The sequence below is a fragment of the Bactrocera oleae genome, chromosome 2, assembly GCF_042242935.1.
Source record: "Bactrocera oleae isolate idBacOlea1 chromosome 2, idBacOlea1, whole genome shotgun sequence".
Classification (NCBI taxonomy): domain Eukaryota; kingdom Metazoa; phylum Arthropoda; class Insecta; order Diptera; family Tephritidae; genus Bactrocera; species Bactrocera oleae.
In genome coordinates, this window is record NC_091536.1 from 73,172,490 (window position 1) to 73,194,615 (window position 22,126).

Below are 22,126 nucleotides of genomic sequence, written 5' to 3' on the forward strand. Positions count from 1 at the left end.
CAGTTAGTTACCTTCGAATTGTTTTTGTTTTCTTCTTGATATTGCAATTGCAACAAATAAATGCTAGAAATACATTGTAAAATTTTAACGACAGAGTCAGTGGCGAATTTATCAGCAGGCTGAGTAGCCTGAGCCTTGGCCGGCAAATTTTGAATGTCGGCAGATTTCGACATCAACGTCTCTACATGTATAATTGTTGAAGGCTTTTTGAATCCGCTTTAATGATCATGAATACATAGAATAACGCAACAGCAAATCGATATTATAATTGAAATTTACTAATTTTCCATATTTTCGTCTGTGAAATTTATTACAATTTTTCCTCGTTGAACTCAAATATTATGACTTACACAACTAAATTTATATATATTAACGATGGTCCCGTAAAAAGTGATGTAACGCGTATAATGGAGCACAAATTCTAAAATTTTATTGATAAAAATTGTAATTTACATGATGGTGTGCTAAAGCATCAAAATTTTGAAGGGGCAATAGTTGATTAGGCTGCTGGCGTCAAATCTGTAAATCCGCTGCTGGAGTGAGCTGTGATATTAGGTCATATATTGTAGGTATATGGGATTGTATGTACGGTTGTATGGTGTGGACTTAAGTATGGGTATAAAAATTTAACTATAAATATAAATATATATGCTCGTATATCTGTAATAGATTGATATATTATACAAGTCAGACTATGTGCACACATTTAATAAGCAGCTGAGATTACTTGAAGCACTGACGTGTTATTATATAATAGGTATTATAAATTAAATCATGAGTTTACACAGATATTTTATACTAGGAATAAAGTGCCTACAAAATAATTTGACTTAAGTGCATGCTAAAATAATTCTTTTAACTAAACAATGAAGTGATTTAAATAAGAAAGATTTAGGATTTCATGTAGATACAACATGGACTGAAAAAAATTTAGCATAATAATGCAAGATCTTTCTTAGAATAAAAATATAGCTTTTTTTCTCGACATAACTTCGATTTAAAGTAATGCATTTGTTGTAAAGATCACCAAGCATTTCGAAAGTGGTTCGATAGTTTCGAGGCCCTCATAATAAGCGTTTGTTTCCATCTTGATCTCCTTATTTGAGTAAAATCTTTTACCAGCGTAAAAGAGTAGAGTCTGATATAGATTTTTCGTTACATTAATCAAGCTATTGCTCAGTTTTCGTTCTACTCAGGCAACAATGTTTGAAGAAAACATAAAGTTTAAATTTTCCATTGTAAACAAAATTAGCAGAAGTAGCGTTATTTTAAGACAAATAACTTGAGAATGTTTGGATGAAATGTCATATAACTTAGTTAATATTCAAGTTTAGGTTAATATTCTATAGAGAGGATAGACATTTTTTGTTTTTAGCGCAATCTCTCATTCAGTCAAGCTTGACTGGTTGAAAACTAACTTGCCAGAAGAATATTCTATGTTACTGTATATTGTATGTACATATGTATTCTTACTCAGATATTATAGCCATCTTCGATTAGCCACTTTTTGCTGGCAAAGAGTTACACTTTTGTATAAAACTTAAGACGCGGAAGCAACAACAAAGTTGAACTCAATGCAAATAAAAGTGGTATTAGCGCTTGTTAAGGGGGTATTCTAGTCTAGAGACATGAATTTTAGGTAATTTTCAAAGTGTCGTAATAAAAAGGCAATCAATATTTTTTCTATCGATTTTTTTATCAGTTATTTATGAATGTTACAAGAGTACAGAAAAATTAAACAAAGTTTAAAAAGTAAAAAAAACTGGCAGCTGATGAAGTGGGGGAGTCTCAAAAAATTGGCACATAACCATACCCATGTTTTCAACCCTCCTAGCCAACTGCAATGAATAAAAAGATTATTAATCTGCAATGATGTCGCGATTGTATGAACTAGCGATAAGTAAAAAAACTGTTTGACAAAAAGGCGACTGTTCGAAAAAAAAAGATTTTTTTACCATTTTTTATTTTCTCGTATTTTTCAAAAATAGTAAACATTAAATTTGGGAATGAGGCTAGTTTATACTCGAAAGAGGTCTATAAGGAAGATTCTCTGAAAAGTTCGGTCCAGTAGATCTCGAGAAATCGTGGGTATCGTATTGAAAATATATCTCCGAAAATAATATAAATTTTCAAAAATCCTTCCGTTAGCCTATTCATCAATAGTTAAACTTTGAAAACATGAAAAGATTGAATTTTTTTGAAATTCCATACTAGAATACTTCACTTTTTGATTATGCCATTCTATCTTAATTTTAACAGTTGCTAGTTCGATTCGCCACTCTTGACCAGAAGACATAATATTATACGTTTTTGCTCTTAAGACAATCTTATGATTTCAACACTAGAAATCTTTAACTTTATTTTTATTGGCGCACGTTTACTGATGTTTTTGTAAATAGTATTGTCAGAAAACTTTCCTCAAAAAATTTTTTAGATTTCTTTGACGACTGTGGAATTTAATACTTTGTTTTATTAATTTTAAATTAGGAAAACAGTGTTCAATGACTAAAAATAAAACAATAGAACTCAATTACTTCAGTACTAATATATTGCCTTGTAGAACTTTTAAAGACACCTCACTTGTTAACTTTTTTGTATTGAGATATTGCACCAATATTTCTGAACAGCAAAATTTTTTACAAATCACAAAACAATATAAAGTTCTTTGCTTTAAGTAGACAAATTAGTTTTATTTATTTATTTTTTTTATAATAAATATAATCACAATTTCAAAGTTTTACACTTCAATTTAGCACCGTTATAAGTGAGAATCAGCGAATTGTTCGGATAAGAACTAATAAAAAATTACTCAGAAGAAAACGCGTGCGCGAAATTGTGTATAAACATGTTTAGTAATTCAAAAAATCACGTTGTTAGTAAAAAAAAAAACTTAAAACAGTTGCAACAGTTTCACTCCTAGAAACGCCATATGCTGCGATACTTGGCGGCATTTGTTTAACTGACACGCTTGAAACGACTGGCCTCCGCATAGTCACGCGGATCCGAGTGATTGCGTTCGGGCTTGATGCGTATATCATTGGGATCCAATTGAAATTCGCCATTCCATTCTGTCGGCAACACGGTAGGTTCCATATTGTATTGAAAGTATTCCGAATCATTGGAACGATTGCGTTCTGGTTGTATACGGGTCTCCCCGCTCTTCGCAAATGTGCCGTCCCAGCTCACAGGCAGAATGATCGGTTCACTGCTGTAGCCATAAAAGTTGGAGGTATCGGTCACATTTTGATTGTGTCGGCGCACTTTCGAAACATTATTCGCCGCACCGTTATCATAAAGGAATTTGCCGTTCCAACCCTCACATTTGATGGGTATATATTCGCTCTTATTCTTCAAAGGCATTTCTAGTATTTATATACTACAAAGAATAAATACTATATCCTTTTTTGATACTATTGTATTTTATTGTAATCCTTTAATCGTTTTGAAATGTTTTATTATTCCGTTTCTTTGCGTGCCGTGTGCTTTGTTGGCGTTCTAAAACCGTACTGGGAAAATCACACACTTTGTCTATTTTAAAATATCGAAACGCTGCGAAAGTTGTTCGACCAGCTTATGATAGTTATGGCCACAAAAAAACTGTGCTTTGTGGCTTCGCAAATTGTTGTTGCCTTGAATGTTGCTGACGTTTTCGCCCACATCTAAGCTGTGCTCTGTTTTCTCTCGCTTTTGTTTTCATTTTCTGTTATTTTTTCTTACGTATTTATTTCTTCCAAACACCTTAGAAATTTGTCGAGCCCAATAAGATGGCATTCGAAACCAAGCAGCCTCACCATATAAGCTGAAAATCTCGACACGTTGGAACAAGGCGTTCGTTAAGCGCAGAGGCGGCAATTTTGTGTAGTAATTAAATATAATGCTGTTTTGTATAATTATGACGCACCAATATATGGTTCCTCATAACATGTGTGTGTATATCAGCCCAGCAATTCCTAATATTTATTAAGCCAAACCTGAATCATGGCTGCAAACACTTAGCTAACGTTACTTTTTACTCGCTGTCTATTTTTAGCTGTGGCGTCGTGTTTTTTTTCGATTTTTATGTGCTGTTTACGTTGCTATTTTTCGCTTTTTTCGGCTGTTAACACGCGTCTGCTTCAATTTCTATGCGCCTGCGCGTCTGCTGTGCTTTGCAAACTAATTATTTATGACTACATTTGTTATTTGTGGTGTCGTGAGTCTGGAACGCGTCTAAAATGTATTTGGCGTAATTGCATTCGTTATTTGTTATTAGAATATATGTACATTTATTATAACTTTTTTCACTATTTTTGTTTCCGTATTTGCAATGCTAAAACAAGTATTTTATATGTTATATGCATATATTTAAGCGTAGGTGGCAATTTCAATACTGAATTGTTGTTGGCATTAAAAGGCAAAAATCTTGATAAACAATAATTATATTTTAATACAACAACAGCGTAGCTGAGCGGTAGCATATGCTCATATAAGGATACTTTTGAAAATATATGGAAAATGCAACAATAAAAATAAATATAATAAAAAATTAAATGAATTTGTATTTATTAAAAACTAATTAGTAATAAATAAAGCTAATAAAAAAATATCTGTAATAAATATCTGGTAAATATCGAGCCGGAGATATAACTTTTCTACAAGTTTCTTTAAAGCACGCCAATCTTCTGGCTGCAAGCTCCTTAAATAAATGTTAAATCATTTTCCAAAAACCTCTATGCACATTAATTATGGACGGGAAGTATTGATTTTTTAATTGCCAATTAAAATATTTTTCACTTAAAACTACACTTTAAGTTTCAATTTATTTTATTTGTTAGTTAATGGTAGTCAGAAGGAGCATGGTATCGGCTATAAGGCGGGTGAGGCAAAACTTACGTTGCTTTCCAAATAGTTTTTAACTGGACTTAGACATGAGACCACGCGTTGTTATAATGGAAAATTATTGCCGTGCATTTTCGCAAATTTTTGCATTATCAAGTTACGCCATCCATTGCCAAACGGCAGGAATATAGTTAGAGACCCAATATTTTTCACTTATTAGATAAATGTAAATGATAATTCTTGAAAAGACAAAGGGCTTATAAATCAAATCACAGTTAAAATTATGGGTTTTTATGCATATGAAATTTAATATCCACAACCTAAAGTTATTTTCAAATATAAATAAATTTTACAATTTCTATAAACATAAATTTGAATTTTTTTTTAATATTATATATTAATATATATTTTTATATAATATATATATTTTTTTGTTTATATCAAGTTACAAATGTGTTGATATTAGCGTTATATATAAAATTAATTTCGAAATATTTTATATTCAGCGAAAACCTATTTGAGGTTAAAAAATGGTGTAGTTATTACCGAACAAATTACACTGCACTAAATTAAAATTCATTCTTATCTTCGAATGACATACATATATTTGTATGCATCAGGAACAAACACACACATACATATGTATTTATGGCAGAATTTTTGTCACCATAACCGTCACTAAATTTCCACTACTATGTATGTAAGTCAACTTACTTGTGGGTGGACTGAATACTACTCTGGTTGTAGCAGGAATTGCTTCCGACATATTAGTTATAACTGCCGCAAATGTAAAGAAATGCCGCAGCCATTCACACCATAAATTTTTATCAATAACTTAATTAAAATTGCTTTTATTCATTACAAGTTACAGCATTTCAACTTATTTTCACTTCACACACTTTATTCCATTTCATTTTACATTTCCTTAATGACAATAACAATCACTAATTTCGTAATTTTCTGATTTGTACAGGAAGAACCGGGAACTATGCCGTTAAATGCTTTCTGACAACTAATAGATGCTGCCGTACCTAGTGAATTCGTCACAAGTTTCCATATAGTTAAAACTTAATGGTATTGAAATAATATTTTACGGTATACATTAATTTTTTAGAGTAGATATTTATTATGCTTATACTTAACTCATAAAACTATATTTTTATAATAAAATAATTTATTAACAAATTTAAAATTATACCAATTTTTCGCCACTAATGTGTTGATAGCAGTTCTACTTAACATGGTACACTCTGATACAACCCTGTTGCGTGCGATTATCGCGCACCCAGTCAGCTGTCAGACATCAAAACAAATTTTTGGGAACTTAGCAAATATGTGATTTTCGTTCCGTAGTTTTTTTGTATTAATTTTCTTATCAATTTCATAAAGGAGTGTTTCGATTTATATCCTATATGGTGCAATTACAACTCGCTGTGGTTGTTGTGTGACGGCATAACTTGCAATATTGAAAATGTATTGTAATTTGTGATATTTATAAGCGAAAAGTTTGTGTTGAATAGAAGCAACTGCCTCTGTGACTAAACGTCTGCAGCACAAAACAACACATGCGGCTTGCGCGAACAAGCCAAAGGAAAACTTTCACAATCAAAAGAAAAAGGGTCAGAAAGCAATACTGTAACGCAGTCAAAGGATTAAAGTGTTATAAGTAAAAGTGACTGGAAAGTGTATGTAAATTGCGGCAAAGCGTGTCTATACGTCCACCCACACTGCAATAACCTAAGCAAAGATGTCCACAGAAGAGCCGATTTGGCGTCAGTGTATTGCTAATCGCTTACGCGACAGAAATCGCAATGAAACAAGAGGGAAAGAGATTATTCTGCAAAGTAAGTAAAATCTGTGCAAATAAATATTAAGACAGAGCAAAGTTTACAAATATCAAAAAATCCAAATGGACATTAGACATGCTATTAAATTGATAACAACCACAAACAATACTTGGCTGCTGCTATATTTAATATGTGTGGCGGCTTTTTAAAAATTTATTTTTCTATTCCAGATAACCGTTTAATTGATCAGGCTTCTCAACTGAAAGCAGAAAATTTAAAAATATCCGTTGAAAATGAGCAACTGCGCACAGCTCTTTCAACAGGTGGCGGCAAAGATGCTACTGGCGCACAACTGGCCATTGCAGCGCTGGAAAAGAAACTATTGGCACAACAGGAAGAATTGACTGATTTACATAAACGTAAAGGCGAAAATTCTCAGATGATTGTTGACTTAAATGTCAGCGTGGAGAAACAGAAAAAGCTCATAGCGGAAAAAGATCTAATGTGCGAATTTGTAACTAATTTTATGATATATCTAACCACTTATATTACCCCCATAAAAGGTAGAAAACAAATTTGTCTAAAATATTTGTGTTTGTGTGCTTATTTTACAGTATTAACGAACAACGAGCGGCCAATAATTCATTACGCGCAGAAGTTGAAATGTTGAAATCCAGCTTGGATCAGTTAAAGAAACTCAATACGACATTGCTAGATGAGCATACTGCGCTCCAATTGGCGTTCAGCTCTTTGGAGGAAAAACTGCGTGGCGTGCAGGTGAGTACCGCAGTGCAGCAAACGTCAGTGCGTAAGGCAGCCTAGGTGTTTGTGAGCGACTGCCTATGTTATGAACGCAAATTTGTAGGCATGAAGATCGAATTACTTCATTCTATTTGCACGCGGCAAATAATGTTTATAATAATTCCACAAAGCGGCAAAATATCGATAGCAGCAGTAGGGTAGCGAAATTGCTAATTTAAATACATCTAAGTAAATATGTATGCAAATGCAAGCAACGCTTAAAACGCTTTTTCTGTAAATAACTGTGTGATTCATAACAGCTATGTACATACTTTCGCTTGAGCAGTTGACTGTTTATTAATAGCTATATTTTTACTGATTGCAAATAATTATGAAATAAGAAATATAATTAATCAGAAGTGAAATTATGATTGAATATTATAATTTCTAATATATCAATAATTTTTTGTTCAACTAATCTCTGTTGTATTCCTATTCAACGAGTTTCATTTTAAAGCTTATTTTCTTTTGTTACTTTTGCGTGTTTTCAAAATCGTAATTTTCATATATTAATTTCGTGTGTAAATTTTGCGTTCTTTCAAAAAATATATTTTGTAAATCACAGTAAAGTGTAAATATTCTGTTAGATTATGCGCGTTCATTCTATATTATTAATATTATTTACAACTGTAATCAAAGTGCCTCAACAAGCCATTAACAAAGGTGAAATATGTGCTTGTTTCGACATTATTTTATTCAAAGTATGCGATTGCTTAGCGCAAATGCTGCATTTAAAAATTTGTATTACTCTCATACGCGCATAAAAGTGATTATTGCATTTATTAGTTGAGTCATTAGCAAATACATACATTTTCATAACCGATATGGTTGTGATAAATTGAGTTTTCAATAATTAAATTATAATAACTATGCATGTACATGGAGCACACACATGTGTGTATGTATGTATGTTATTTAATTTTTGTTTAACAAGTCTGCTTAATTGTGCACCTTCTGCAGCTCATTAAGTAGCAGCGTCTGCTTGTTATTTCTACTCATTGTTATTTATTTATGAGTTTTTAATAACCCGCGCTTCGCAATTGATAAGATATCTATAAATACGTACGTACATATATATATATTTAAACGCCTGTATCCATATTTTGTTGTTAGATATGCTTTGACGCTTTCACTTTGTTGTTCATTTACAATGGGCGCACTTGGCTACCAGCTGATAAAATATCACCATTTATTTGTCTGCATGTATGTATGTATTTCGTTATTTTCATTTACGTATACATAACGTTAAATTAATAAGCAATGATATCGAAAGCATAATCTCTATATCAAAACAGAAAATTATTTGGCGCTTGTGGTGTATGACCTGCTTGCTTTTGTCGTTGATTAATATTTTTTCGTTAATGCATACGTTTATCTCGTAATCGTGTTGGTATCTAATGACTGATGTGCTGTGGATTTGTGCGATAGCTCTTCATTTGCATACATCTAGTGCCGTCGTGAACTTTAAAGAAAACGGTCGAAAGCAAAGTTTCAAAAAACGTAAATTGGAATATAATGCGTATTATTTCAATGTTAATATACATAGTTAGTTAAAAAATAATACAAAAAAAGTAAGACACATACATACATATGTATGTAAATCTTAAATCTTATAGTTGCTTTTGTTGTAATGCAAAATGCTCTCTGAAGTAGTTTTGTTCATTGTTTTTGGCACGATACCATTTATTATTTTATATGAATTAATAAAGGAGTATTCCAGCAAAATAAGCTGAGAAACTAATTATTAACATAACCTCAAATAATATTCTTATAAAATTTTGAAAGTTTTCATTCCAATAACGCCTGCTTCAGAAAATAACCTCAAAATTTTATAATCACTCTTCAAAAAAAAAAAAAAAAAATTGGAAAAGTTTAATTACAAGTTTTTAAAATTAATATTCGATCTACTAATGATTGCTTTCAGAGAATAACCTCAAAAATATTACAATACATGTTTAAAAGCAGTTTTGAAAAACTGATTTTCAAGTTAGTTCTAAAGATTTTGATCAATTAATCTTCAATTCAGTTCTAAACCGTTATAAATATGTATATCAGAAAAGCTATGTTGAAGTGATTTTCATACAATATTTACACTTAAAACACTTTGAGGTTAGGTTTTAAAATTTTTAAAATGTAGCTTTAGAGATTTTTGTTAGCTGATGTTGTTGTTGTTGTAGCGTTTGAAAAAATCATAAAATAGTTTAAAGACATACTGTCGAGTTGACATACATATATATATATACAATATATATACGAATCCGTTTCAATGTCCTAGAGCCAATTGTCATGGGACGGCCTTTTATTTGCAATCAGTGACACGCTATGCTTTATCCAAGTCAAGCTTTGAACATAGCGGTTAAAGAACCTAATATGTTTTGGGCATTTCAATTAAAACAAATTGTACGAATTAATATTTGTTGCTGCTCGTGCAATTATTGCGATCAATTAACGCGTATACATTTTTGTACATACATACATACATACATATATATATTACTGTTATGTTAATTACTAAACTGCGAATGTAGATTAAACGAGAAAAAACGTTACCCTTCACGATACATTTATTACAGCAGAAAAGGGTATAAAAAGACCTTTTTCTTAATTTTGATCGGCTAGTTTGTATGGCAGCTATATGCTATAGCAATCTGATCTGCACAATTTCTATGGAGATTCTACCGTTGTCTTGGACAATAATCCGTGCCAAATTTTGTGAAGATTTCTCGTCAAATAAAAAAGTTTTCCATACAAGCACTTGATTCCGATCGTTCAGTTTGTATGTCAGCTATATGCTATTGTGGTTCAATATCGGCGGTTCCGACAAATGAAAACAAAAGAGAGACAAAAGAGAACGTGTGCAAAATTTCACATCGATATCTCAAAAATTGATGGACTAGTTCGCGTACATACAGACAGACGGACATAGCTAAATCGACTCAGCTCATCACGTTGATCACTTATATATAGATTTTATAGAGATTGTATAGAGTTTACCCTGTTCAGGGTATAAATGTATATGCATATTATTTTTACATGCTTTCAATTATACATAAAAACTTACATACATATATGCTTACCCTCACATTAACTATATTTTATGTTTATTCATGTGAATATATGTTTGTACATACATATATATTTATACATTTATGTTTACGCACTTCTTTTGCACATTTATTGTTTGGCTTGCAATTTTTAATTAACACCTGTACAGCTGATTTGGGCCGGTCAATGAACTAGTTGTAGTTGTTGCGCTACCACTTTCTTCCGTATGCGATCCGCCATCATGTCAAATCAATAACCACCTGTTAATAAAGTTATGAATGAATTATCGTTTTGCTGAGTTTGATTTTTTTTTACTCACATATACATGCGATACTCATGCATACATACGATATTCACGCATACATACTCAAGTACATATGTTGAACATGCGTTTTCGTAAATTGGTTATTGCCACCAAGGCAAATCAACCGTTGCAGGCGGAAAAATTGCTTTGCTGCATAAGTGCATATGTACGCAATTTTATAGAAAATACGAAAACAAAAAAAAATATAAAGGGTGTCACAAAAAAATTAAGTGAGTGTCTAAGGCAATTTGGATAGCCATTTTTTTTACTTAACCTACGGAGCTTACTTGTCAGTAATAAAATTGCAATTTTTTTATGCCTTTGTACCAAAAGCGGCATTTTTGGGGCAGCAACTGGTGTGACAGCTTAAAATAAAGCGATTTTCGTGATTAAAAAATACTGTATCAGTTGTATTAAAATTTTAAGTTCGTATTTATACATATTTTAAGAGTAAAATTTTTCAACAAAAAAAAAGAATTTTTTTCGAGCTACACACGATCTCCGACGGCGCTAAACAAATGTCCTCCACTGCTACAGTGATTTTGGCCTTTTCCGTACAAAAAAAGAATATTCTACTGAAAGATATTGCCCGTACGTACGGTCAAAAAAAATTCAAAAACCAGCAAATAGCGTTTTTGAAAAAATTTCAATTTTTACCCAAAATTTCGATCGTTTGAAGTCTGCCAAAATTCGATTTTTGATCAGACCTTAGAAGGCGGTGATTGAAAAATTATTAGAGATATTGATTTAAAATTTTAGTATATTATTTTTTTAAGTATAATCAATCGAAATAAAAAAAAAATTTTTTTTTTGTTTTAATGTTTTAATTTTAGACTAGGTTTGCCGCTTTAATAAATTTCTAATTGTATACATTCTGCGTAGCTACTTCCATACTAGTTGAAAAACTGGCTGTCAGTTGATAATTGACTTCATTATTATCGATTTTTTTATATTTTTTTATTTTGCTAATTTTTATAAATTTCATCTGAACCACCCATTTATACCTCTCTATAAGCGCGTATATCTAATGCCAATTAGCAGCTAGCACTCAATTCTTATAAGTGAGTAAATAGTTTTGGCATTCAATTATGTATATCTAGAACAATATATTTGTTATAACTATACATACATACATACATATGGTACGTATTTATGTGCATAGATATTTTTCTACTAGGCATTTAGAACCATAAGCTTTCTAATTTATTTCACATTCTGCCGGCAAAGCAGCTAGTTTTCACGCTGATGATTCCACAATGCAATTAGGCTGACGCTACCCCAACGACTGACATCACAATGGAGAAAAGTGAACACACTCTGTAGAAATGCTAAAACCAGCTATATTTTATAAGCTTCCTCATAGCTACATCAAATACATTTCGATTACATAATTAAAAAACTGGTTCGAGCGACAGCTTATCTGCTAATTATATTCGCTTTATGCTAATTTTATTACAATTGATTGCTCGAATATATTATATAATACTTGAGAAAAATTGAATTAAAAAACACGCTCAATGAGAACGCATGTTTATGGTTAGAGAAGCAGCAGCCAAGGCATAGAGTTGATAACTGCAAGAAAATATTTAAATTTTTATAATTTTTGTATAAATCTTATGTAAATGAATTCTACATTCTTGGAAAGAATGTGCTATACTCGCTAAAAATTAATCTTAGGCCAATAAATTAAAGACTTTGTATGCATATTAGGGCGGGTCGAGGAGGTGAAGTTAATAATAAAATTTTCTTAAATTAGCCAAAAATTTAACAATTTGCAAGCATGTATAATTTAGTTTAAAAAAAGTATTTACAATTCACATTCAATTTTGTCTAATGTCTTTGGTCGTATTTCAATAGTCTTAAAAAATACGACACTTGTGAGCACTCCTTAAGTCATATCGTGTAAAATTACTATATTTCACCAGCTGGTAGTGAAAAATTAAGAATACAAAAATGTTATGAGAACGTGACAAATATAAAATTAAAGCTTCTTTATGTGAAAGCTTTCTTTATGTTGAAACGGAAACAACACAATATTTTTATATTTCACTTTCCTTCAACTTAATTTACCTGGATATGGTGGCTTCCTTTCATATTATTATAGAAATTGAGGAAATTTATTAATTTTAGACACTTAAACGTCAACAATAAAAAAAGTAAACAGATACTGCTGTTAAAATAGCACACTCAAAAAACATGCCTTGCCGTGTTGTATTTGTCGTATTTCAATTTTGTATGGGAAACAACAACAGTGTTGATATGAAAGTCATAAAAAAATAAGACAATATGACGATATGACACAATATGACTCCTTGTGAATACCCTAAATATTGTTCGAATGAAAAACTAATAAAAGCTCATTTTTGTAATATTCTTTAAAAAATTAGTGAGCCACCCTAATGCTTGATAAAAATAAAATTTTGCGCTTTCGTTCCCACTTGCTGATGATGAGATTGGATAAATTCCAATTCACGCGGTTGCACTAAATTATAGTCATACATTTTAATTAATAAGTAAATTTACGCTCAAGATTTAATATTTGCGACATTTCAAACAATACCCCATTGAGCAAATTGAGAGCTTGTGCACTCACTGAGACTTTTATTTGAATTCAAATTAAACATAGGGACTTGTAATATCTATTGCAGATGGCTGTTTGAAAAATATTTTTAAAAATTTATAAATTTGTTGCAAGTGGTCCAATATGTACTAGTTACACAACTAGTGTTTTTTACACCATAATTTAATATTTTGCATATAATTGTATATAATTCATACTACGTATGTGTGCGCCTAAATACATAACAACCAATGTGTTAAGTGTATAGGAAAATAATAATTTCTCTTTGGTGTCAGACTCACTTTTCATTTTACAGTATTTGCTTGACATTGAAAATTGATGCCACAACTATGAATAAAACCATACGTTTACAGTTAGACAGCCATGGTGTGGATGAGTTTTGCGTATATAACACCTATCAAAAACACATAGACATAGCTATGTAGGTATGTGTGCCTTCCCACACTATACTATATAATAAACATATATATATGTGTGTGTAAATGTGTTTTAATTTATTTCTGCACGTCACTATAAATTTATAGGGCTTTCAGAGCCAACGCATTGAGTGCTGTATAACGACCCAGCTAACGATCCGAAACTCATCAATGTCCAGCACGCGATTATGCAGCTCTTCACTTTCTTCTACTAAAGAGTGTTGATGCATTTGTATTGCTTTCGCTGCTCTGTATTATTTTTAAATTCTTTTCGCAGTTTTATTTTGATTCTATATACCTTAATACATATTTACTGAGTATATGGTCGCCGAACACACATATGAGTGACTGATTTAATCGAGTTTGTTTTTGAATGAATTTTAAGTAGCGAAAATCTATCTACTAAATTTATATACCTAATAAAATTCCTTAAGTGACAGTAGACAACCGATGTGCGATATTTTTGTTATTATAAAAAATAAATTAAAAGAGATTAACATAATTTTTTCGAATTTTTATATTTCGAAATATTATTATTTTTTCGAGTTTTAAAATTATAGTTTTTGGCACTAATATATATCAACAAATGTTCTTGTAAGGAAAATTACGGTGGAAGTCATAATGTTTTTAATTAATACCTACTTTAATGCGACGGCGGTGCCGCTGAGCCATACTGACCCGAAAGTTTTACAACTAAACGAAAAATATTTTTTTATATTATCGGTGATTGTGATCAGCAATAAGTTTTCGAATATAAAAATATAAAAACAATATTATATTTAATTAACTCATCAAGAGTATCGCGTTGTCTTTCTGACCCGAAACATGTATGATTAATTTTTTTAATGAACAAGTTAATAAAATGTTTTGAATTGAATACAAATTTATTAATTAATTAATGGGTTTACCATAGTTTTAGAGTTTGGCATTGAACCGAAAATCACACGAGATTTTTCGTTCTCAAAAAGTGTTGATAGAATTATATAAAATTAGGTAGTTAATTACATATTCTTTGATTTATTGTTAATTTACCGTCACACTGGAGTTCCAAAGAACAAAATATTGAACAGTATTTAACCGAAATACTCGAAAAATTTAATAAGACTTGTCAGTCAGAAACAATTTTTTTATTTTATTTATTTTCAAATATATTTTTTTTATAAATAAATAAAAATAATGTACATTTTCAAAATTTAATGTACAATACTTTAAAAATCGGCGATTAATTAAAAAAAATTTTGGATTTCCTTGATCGCACAGCTGATTTCTAGAGGCCCTCCGAAAAGGGTGTTTGGCGTGAGGAAGATTTTCTACTTAAAATTATCTCAAGCCCAAACAACAAACAATCTTTATCTCTTTGAAAAAAAAAAAACGGTTTCCAAAAAAAATTTCGTTTTTGGGAAAAAATTTACACTTCAGAGAGGCTTAGAAAAACAAAAAAAAAAAAATTATCAAGAATCTTATTTCCCTATCTATGTTGTGTGAAAAGTTCAAGCGTTTCGAGAAGAACGCGTTTAAAATGTTTTCAGAGCCGCAACTTCAAATTTTTCGAGAACATTTTCAAATATATTTACATTCGATATATAAGAAAAAACAAATCGATTACAAGTATATATGACAGCTTATTACTCACTCATAATCCTTATTGTAGCATGCTGCTTTGGCAAAGACACGTGCTGCGTAATTTAGTTTCCACAAGATTTAATTTGTTTTATTTTTTTGCATTTGCTTTTACTGTTTTATTTATTTTAATTTTATTTTGTATATTTATTTATTTGCGTGATACGGTATAACTCGTCAGCTATTGATCGAATTAGGTTAGGGTTGAAAGTGAAATAAAAAATCTCATTCACTGCTTATCCCACATTTGCTGGGGAACACACCTATTTTTACCAGCATTTGTTAATTAAATGGACTTATCAAACCTTTGTTGCGTATCGTCGAATTATTTACACTCATGCACAACCGCGCCCACACATGTGCAAAGTGTAGCTTTCGATACATTCTTACATATAAACATATTTTGAACTGCGCAGGCTTTCGCATATTTTAATACAAGCATACCTAGTATAGCCTGACCGCGGGCTCTATCAGCTGTTAAATGGCGCTCAATGGCAAAATAAACAATTTCTTAACCAATTGACCAGCTATCCACTGACCAACCAAGTCACCGGGACACCATGCGTCATGTCAACAACACTCTACGCACATACATATATACACATACAGACAGATGTATGTGTATGTGTGAACGGACTTAGCACATTTTCCGTTAGATTTTTCACTTGCACGCTCTAGAATTGTTTCATGTATTTCAGTGTATGTATGTGTGTGTGTGTATTTTGGTCGTGCCTCTCGATGCCTCCAGCTGTTTGGTTAGTAGCCATGGCCTGACAGTTAGCTTTTCCGCTGCTATTCGTTCGTTTTCGTATTGTACTCGCCTACGACGCGTTTTCACACTTTTCACGGATTATTTTCGAATATAAAATTTTTTTTTTATTAGTGTTTAATCTGTATCTAACTTGCTAGAGAGTGTTAAAAAAATTGTGCTATATTCAAAAAATTCTTTTTGTTTTTTAATTACTAGTGGTGTTGTTATAAACGCAACTGGAAAAAATAAAAAAATTGCCATATTTAAAAAAAATTAATTTTATATTGATTAAGCTTAAAAATTTGCAAACAGTGCTAAGCAAAATGCGTAAGGTGTTTACTAAACGTATTTCTATTTCCCTGCAGGACGAGAATCGCTGCCTGTTGGAGCGTTTGATGCGCTACAAATCGAAGGATGCCGACAAGTTGAACGAGGAGAACGAGAATTTCCTTAGGTGAGTTTGTATGGTGTGTGAATTATTGTTATTGTTCTTGTTTTGTTGCTGTTGTTGTAATTAAAAAAAAAAAACGAAAAAATTCTTTCTTTTTAAAAAATGTTAAAATGCATACAATAAACTCTGTTTGATTTAAAAAAATAGCTTTCCTAATTTCATTTGGTAAAACATTTTATTTAAAATTTTAATTACCTTATTTAATATAACACTTATGCAAAATAAATAAAACATGCGCTTTTTAATGATTTTAATAATAGTGTTTCATAAATTTTTTGTTAAAAAATATTTTATCAAAAAAAAATTTGCTAAAGAAAAAAAAAAAATGTTAAAAAAATTAAAAAAATTAGTGTAAAAAATTTGAATTTTCACAAAAAAAAAATTTATAAAAAAGATCACTTTTTTGGCTCTACTCACTCGGTTAATGGACACATTGTTTCTTAATTAATACCATATCTAATCACTTGCGGTTGTGGGAAAACTTAAATACAACTAAAGCGTCATATAACAGTGTCTCCCGTACATTTTTATAGCAAGCAAATATTTCAGCCAAAAAATAAAAATTAATTAACTTTCTAGTAACATAAATAATACATATTTTCATAATAAGCAAATTCACCAACGTTGTACGCGCGCCATTGGCAACATGTGTATTGGAGACAAGAAAATACAAAAACAACTCATATGGAATGTGGTCTCATGTGGAACATGTGGAATGTGTACGTTTTATGCTCGCTCGCCCGCTCTCTCTCTCTCTCTCTCTTATTCACTCTACTGTTTGTTTATCATACATTTATTACATTTGTTTCATATATAACGGTTAAGTATAAATAAGTGTACATATATTTAGCAATATTTATTTTTTTAGCATTTATTTTTGTGTCTATTTTTTGTTTTTTTTGGTTATATTTGGAATTGCGTTTATTGTGTCATAAATCGTTTTACGCGTCGCTTCGTGCTTTAATCTTTTCTATTATTGAACTAAAAATTGGCCGCTGAAGCCATTTGTTTATGTAGACAAAACAAAAATAATATTAAATCACTGGTGAATGTATGTTTTTTTGTTATTTAATTTATTTTTTTGTTATTGGTTTTTTTTTTTGCTTTATTCGCGAGTTTCTCAATAAATTCAGTCCTTGAAACACACCATTGAATGTCTTAATAATTTAAAAAACACATATATTCAACTATTTGTAAAAATATAGTTTGTATGCGATTTGTGAAATTTCATTCCTAAATAAATGACGGACAATTTAAATAGGTGGCAACACTATTAAATATTTTCGAAATGCAGTTTCCTTAAATTTCGTTAGTTTTGTAACCCATTCAAAAATTTGCCTGTAAATTATAAATACTTTAATCAAAATTTAAACAGGTGGCCACATTCTTAAAAAAGATTATCGACTGAAAGTATTCTTATACCTCTTTCGCTTAAAATCACTATTTAAAATTTTGTATTTTGTCAATAAAATGAAAATAAATTTAAAAAATACATAGGTGGCAACACGCATAAAAATTATTTTCTACATTTAGTTTTTTTAAAAGTCTTTGATTTCTTATATATTTTATAAAATTTTATAAAATTTTATTAACCTACAAACTAATACGAAAATTTCAATGAGGTGGCCACATTCTTAAAAAACATTATCGGTAGAAAGTATTCGGAAACCTAAATTCGGAAAGCATAATTAAATTTTTTTTTAAATAAGTACTAAAAATCCACAAATTTTCAACTTGTATCAAAATTTCAAATAGCTGGCCACATTGTAAAAATATTTTCGATCGAACGTATTTTCAAATTCATATTGTCGGTTGTAATTCTTCTTTATACCTTTCCTTTGGCCACAATTTAGTTATATGTGTAATATATAAAGCTGTTACAGCCTAACATTTCTTTGTTGATATTTTATTAATTAATTTTAAAAAATTTTCATTTAAGCAAATAGCTTAAACTTTTCATTAGCCTTTACGACGTTTCCTCCAAATCCAAAAATAAAATATATATAACCCATCGGAAAATGTATTTTAGATCACATTATAAATTAGTTTATAATTATTTGTTTATTTCTTCCAATTTGTAGCCAACAAGTTTATTTTTAAACAAGTACCTACAAATGTAAGCATAATTTTTGAGATCTGTCCAACTTGTAATTAATTTTCAAAATTTGTTTCCCTTGAATTTATTTATTTTTGATGTTTACAAATTTTCAATATTACTATTTTTAAAAATATCAACATTTTGTACCGTGTGCTTTCGTTACAAAGTATAAGAGTGATTTGAAATATCAGGGAGGTTCGTAAAGTACTTAGCCTATAAAAAAAAAACGCAAAGCGTTTGAAAAGCGATTTAGTTATTAAAATAGTTTCCATTTTGTTTGATATACTTCTTCGACTTAAAAATACTTTTCACAGTGGTTTCTAACCTTCCTAACCTTAAATCGGCACTGTAATTTCACTAGACCATATTTCCGGTTTTCTTAAATCCGCAGACACACTCTACCCCCACTATTGCGCGCCTCTAAAATGTTGACAGTATTCATCCACGAGAGTAGTGTACACGATAGTAAATAGATCTTGTGATGGTAGCGCCATCAGGCGGTGCGGCTAAGTACTAAGGTGGAGCTAAAAATTCTTTTTGTATTATAGGAATACCTTAAGATACATATGTATTACTATATGAAATAAAAAATATAAACATAACTCTTCATGCATAAGCTTAGAGTCTGCCTGCAAACATTTAGTTTAGCATATTTAGCGGTATTCGGTTGGTAACTGACTTGGTTTTGGTGTTATTCTACAGACATGCCATAATTATTAATCACCTAAATCATTAAACAAGCGTAAATATGTATGTAAGTATATAAGTATGTGTTATGGGTGTGAACTTGGTGTGCCTGGCATACACCTAAATTTAAAATTAAGATTATAATTTATAGTGCTTAGAAAACATAGTTGCATACCTATCATGTATGTACATACATATATAATACAAGTATATTTATGTATGTGCAAGCCAATAACTGCCAGCATGCGTGGTTGTTAGTATGTTTGTAAGTATATTTGCATGCGCTCATCTCATTGTTGTTTTTATAATTTATTACAAAAACTTATTTGCCTTTGATTTCGCAGATGATAATATTTTGATTTAGCGCTAACTTTGAACACCTCATGTCCCATTCCTAATATTGCCATTGTAAACAAAAAATCATAAAAAACACACAAAAAAAATATATATATACAAATAAAAATTCACAAATTAAACACACACATAAGCAAAAGTTATTTGCATCGGTGTAATAAAATTCGCCTGCGTCATTTTGACATCCTGACATTTCGCCTCACCACACTCACCACCAGCATTCGGTGCGCTCATCTTTCTGTCACCCGTGTACACAACGCTTAATGGCTTAGCAAAGTACTATACCCTTCAAAAGCAAAAATAAACTAAATATGTGAATACAAAAATGAGAAAACTAAAATGCAATATTGCAAAAACAACAACACCAGTAACTTTGATGATTGCCAAAATGCATCAAAACACGACCAAACCAAAAAAAAAAAACAGAAAAATAAACTAAAACAAATTTTTAAAATAAAATTTTTTTGTTTGTGTACCGAAAAACCACTATTTTCCTTTTCTTCTTCTTTTCTTTTTGTTTTCGAAATCATAAACAAATTGTGCACTCCCACTTTTAAATATCTAGAAAACGACTGCCGTCAATTTTCAGAAAACGTTCGGACAAATTAAAACGTGATCTCGAAGACGCCGTCCGCGAACCCAACTCACAGCATCGCAATTCGGGTAGCCCCTCACAATTGGGCGACGACGGCGATAACATTTCGTTGACAGCTGGTGGCAATAACGGTGCAGTCGGCGGCATAGACTATTATAATCTCGATGAAATGCTGGGTCCATTACATGAGCCCAACTTAAATCCATGTTTAGTGTCTTCCTCAATACCAACAACAATATACATGAAATTCGAAGCGCACGACAATGAGTCGCATGCGGTGCGCTGGAGTCCGGTTGAACGCCTCGTAGCGACCGGTGGCGGCGATCGTAAAGTGAAACTCTGGGATGTGGGGAAAGGTAGGCGGTGTTGTTGTAGCACACATTTTGATGAAAATGACAATCATAATTAATATGCTCTTGTTTTTGACAGTGGCGCAGGAGCCGCGCGCAGTTTTGGGCGGCAGCAGTGCCGGCATAAATTCCGTGGATTTCGACTCGACCGGCACTTACATACTGGGTACCTCAAATGATTATGGCGCGCGTGTGTGGACGGTGGCGGATAGTCGTTTAAGGGTAAGTGGAAATGGTGAAAATAACGTAAAACACAATGACAAACAGTCTAACGGTGAAAATGCCAACAATGTCAAAATTATCGAAAATGGCAATGTGTGTCAGTCTGTCAATCAAAGTGAAAACAATCACGACGATATTGATGGGAATAACGCGCGCGCTGCGCATGGCAACGCTGCTTTGGATAGTCTAATGCTAAATGCTGACAGTCAGTACTTTGGTAGCGTCTAAGGGATTATTGATTTTGGTTTGCAATAAAATAAAATTTATGAGATGCAATTTTTTCACCTGCCACTTACATGAAGCTCAACTACTTATTGGTGTTTAATTAAGATATTTTTTTTATTAAATAGTCTCTATATATAATTAATTATAGAAGATTACCAAAAACGTCCCACAACTGCTTGTAAGTCGCCCTTATGAATAATTTTTATTTACAAATTTACTTTTGTTATGAATATAAAATTTTCTTAAGAATATGAAAATAACATTGTTAGAAATTATGTTAAGATAATTGTTTAAATAATATCAGTTGGAATCTTTAAAACTATATTTTTAAACGACGACAGTTTTAATGAGCGGGTTGTGGTAATTGCCATGCAATTATGGGAATTTAATTATAAAAATGGTATGTCAGCTTAAAATATCTGTGCCAGAAAGCACTATATAACTCGTTGAAATTGATCTGTATACATCTAGATGAAGTATGAAGCTAGCAGGTATCATGGTTTGCAATTTTCAAACCTGATGTATGCTTAAAGGTAATTTGGGTTTTACCTTTCATAAACACTCGTTACATATACGCTATGAAAAATAAGTTTGTCTCGATCAGCGAAGGCAGAGTGCTTTAACTTTGGACATTTCCAAGTTTCTAACCACTGATGTATTCAGTTTCTAATAAGAAAAACAGTTAATGATGCAGCCTTTCAATTCGATGCAATACAGTTTTTAATTGAGTTATATTTGTTTCAGGTGGCATCTCAATTGAATTAATTAGCAATTTTTAGCTACACTTATGTATAACTTTAAATACTAATTGACTAATTTGAAATGCTGTTGAGAAATCTGCACACCAAAACTACGAATAGATGTTAAGATAGAAGCTTAATTTAGTCACTGTTTATAAGTAAATCTTTTGAAAAAATTGCTAATTGACTAAATTAAACAAATTTTTTTTTTCGAAATTTAAAAAAAAAACGGTGTACTAAATTTTATAAAAAAAATCAAATTTATCTAACAGGTTAGTATA

The 22,126-nt window shown here is 31.1% G+C and overlaps 2 protein-coding genes and 2 long non-coding RNA genes across 7 annotated transcripts in view; 1 reads left to right on the forward strand and 3 right to left on the reverse strand.

Moving 5' to 3' along the window:
• Window positions 1-2,661: 2,661 nt before the first annotated feature.
• On the reverse strand, window positions 2,662-3,520 carry LOC106620007 (uncharacterized). The gene has a single exon (XM_014238372.3). It carries the CDS (start codon window positions 3,358-3,360, stop codon window positions 2,956-2,958), a length of 405 nt encoding a protein of 134 aa, XP_014093847.3. The 5' UTR covers window positions 3,361-3,520; the 3' UTR covers window positions 2,662-2,955.
• Window positions 3,521-6,115: 2,595 nt separating this feature from the next.
• Window positions 6,116-22,126, forward strand: part of Atg16 (Autophagy-related 16) — a 214,571-nt gene continuing 198,560 nt past the window's right edge. For 2 of the 4 annotated variants that reach the window (XM_036367986.2, XM_036367988.2), the window contains exons 1-6: window positions 6,116-6,662; window positions 6,836-7,109; window positions 7,220-7,382; window positions 16,489-16,577; window positions 20,279-20,664; window positions 20,738-20,880. In XM_036367986.2, the coding sequence (XP_036223879.2) occupies window positions 6,566-6,662; window positions 6,836-7,109; window positions 7,220-7,382; window positions 16,489-16,577; window positions 20,279-20,664; window positions 20,738-20,880 (1,152 nt within the window). In that variant the 5' untranslated portion in view covers window positions 6,116-6,565. The remainder of the gene's footprint in view (window positions 6,663-6,835; window positions 7,110-7,219; window positions 7,383-16,488; window positions 16,578-20,278; window positions 20,665-20,737; window positions 20,881-22,126) is intronic. The other 2 variants (XM_036367987.2, XM_036367989.2) reach the window with 2 other exon arrangements.
• Window positions 8,047-15,956, reverse strand: LOC106620012 (uncharacterized). Its single transcript, XR_011394832.1, has 3 exons — window positions 15,386-15,956; window positions 10,568-10,711; window positions 8,047-8,868 (listed from the first exon to the last, which is right to left on the reverse strand). It is a non-coding gene; the product is annotated as an uncharacterized lncRNA (long non-coding RNA).
• Window positions 18,651-20,012, reverse strand: LOC118681805 (uncharacterized). Its single transcript, XR_004977552.2, has 3 exons — window positions 19,926-20,012; window positions 18,998-19,185; window positions 18,651-18,885 (listed from the first exon to the last, which is right to left on the reverse strand). It is a non-coding gene; the product is annotated as an uncharacterized lncRNA (long non-coding RNA).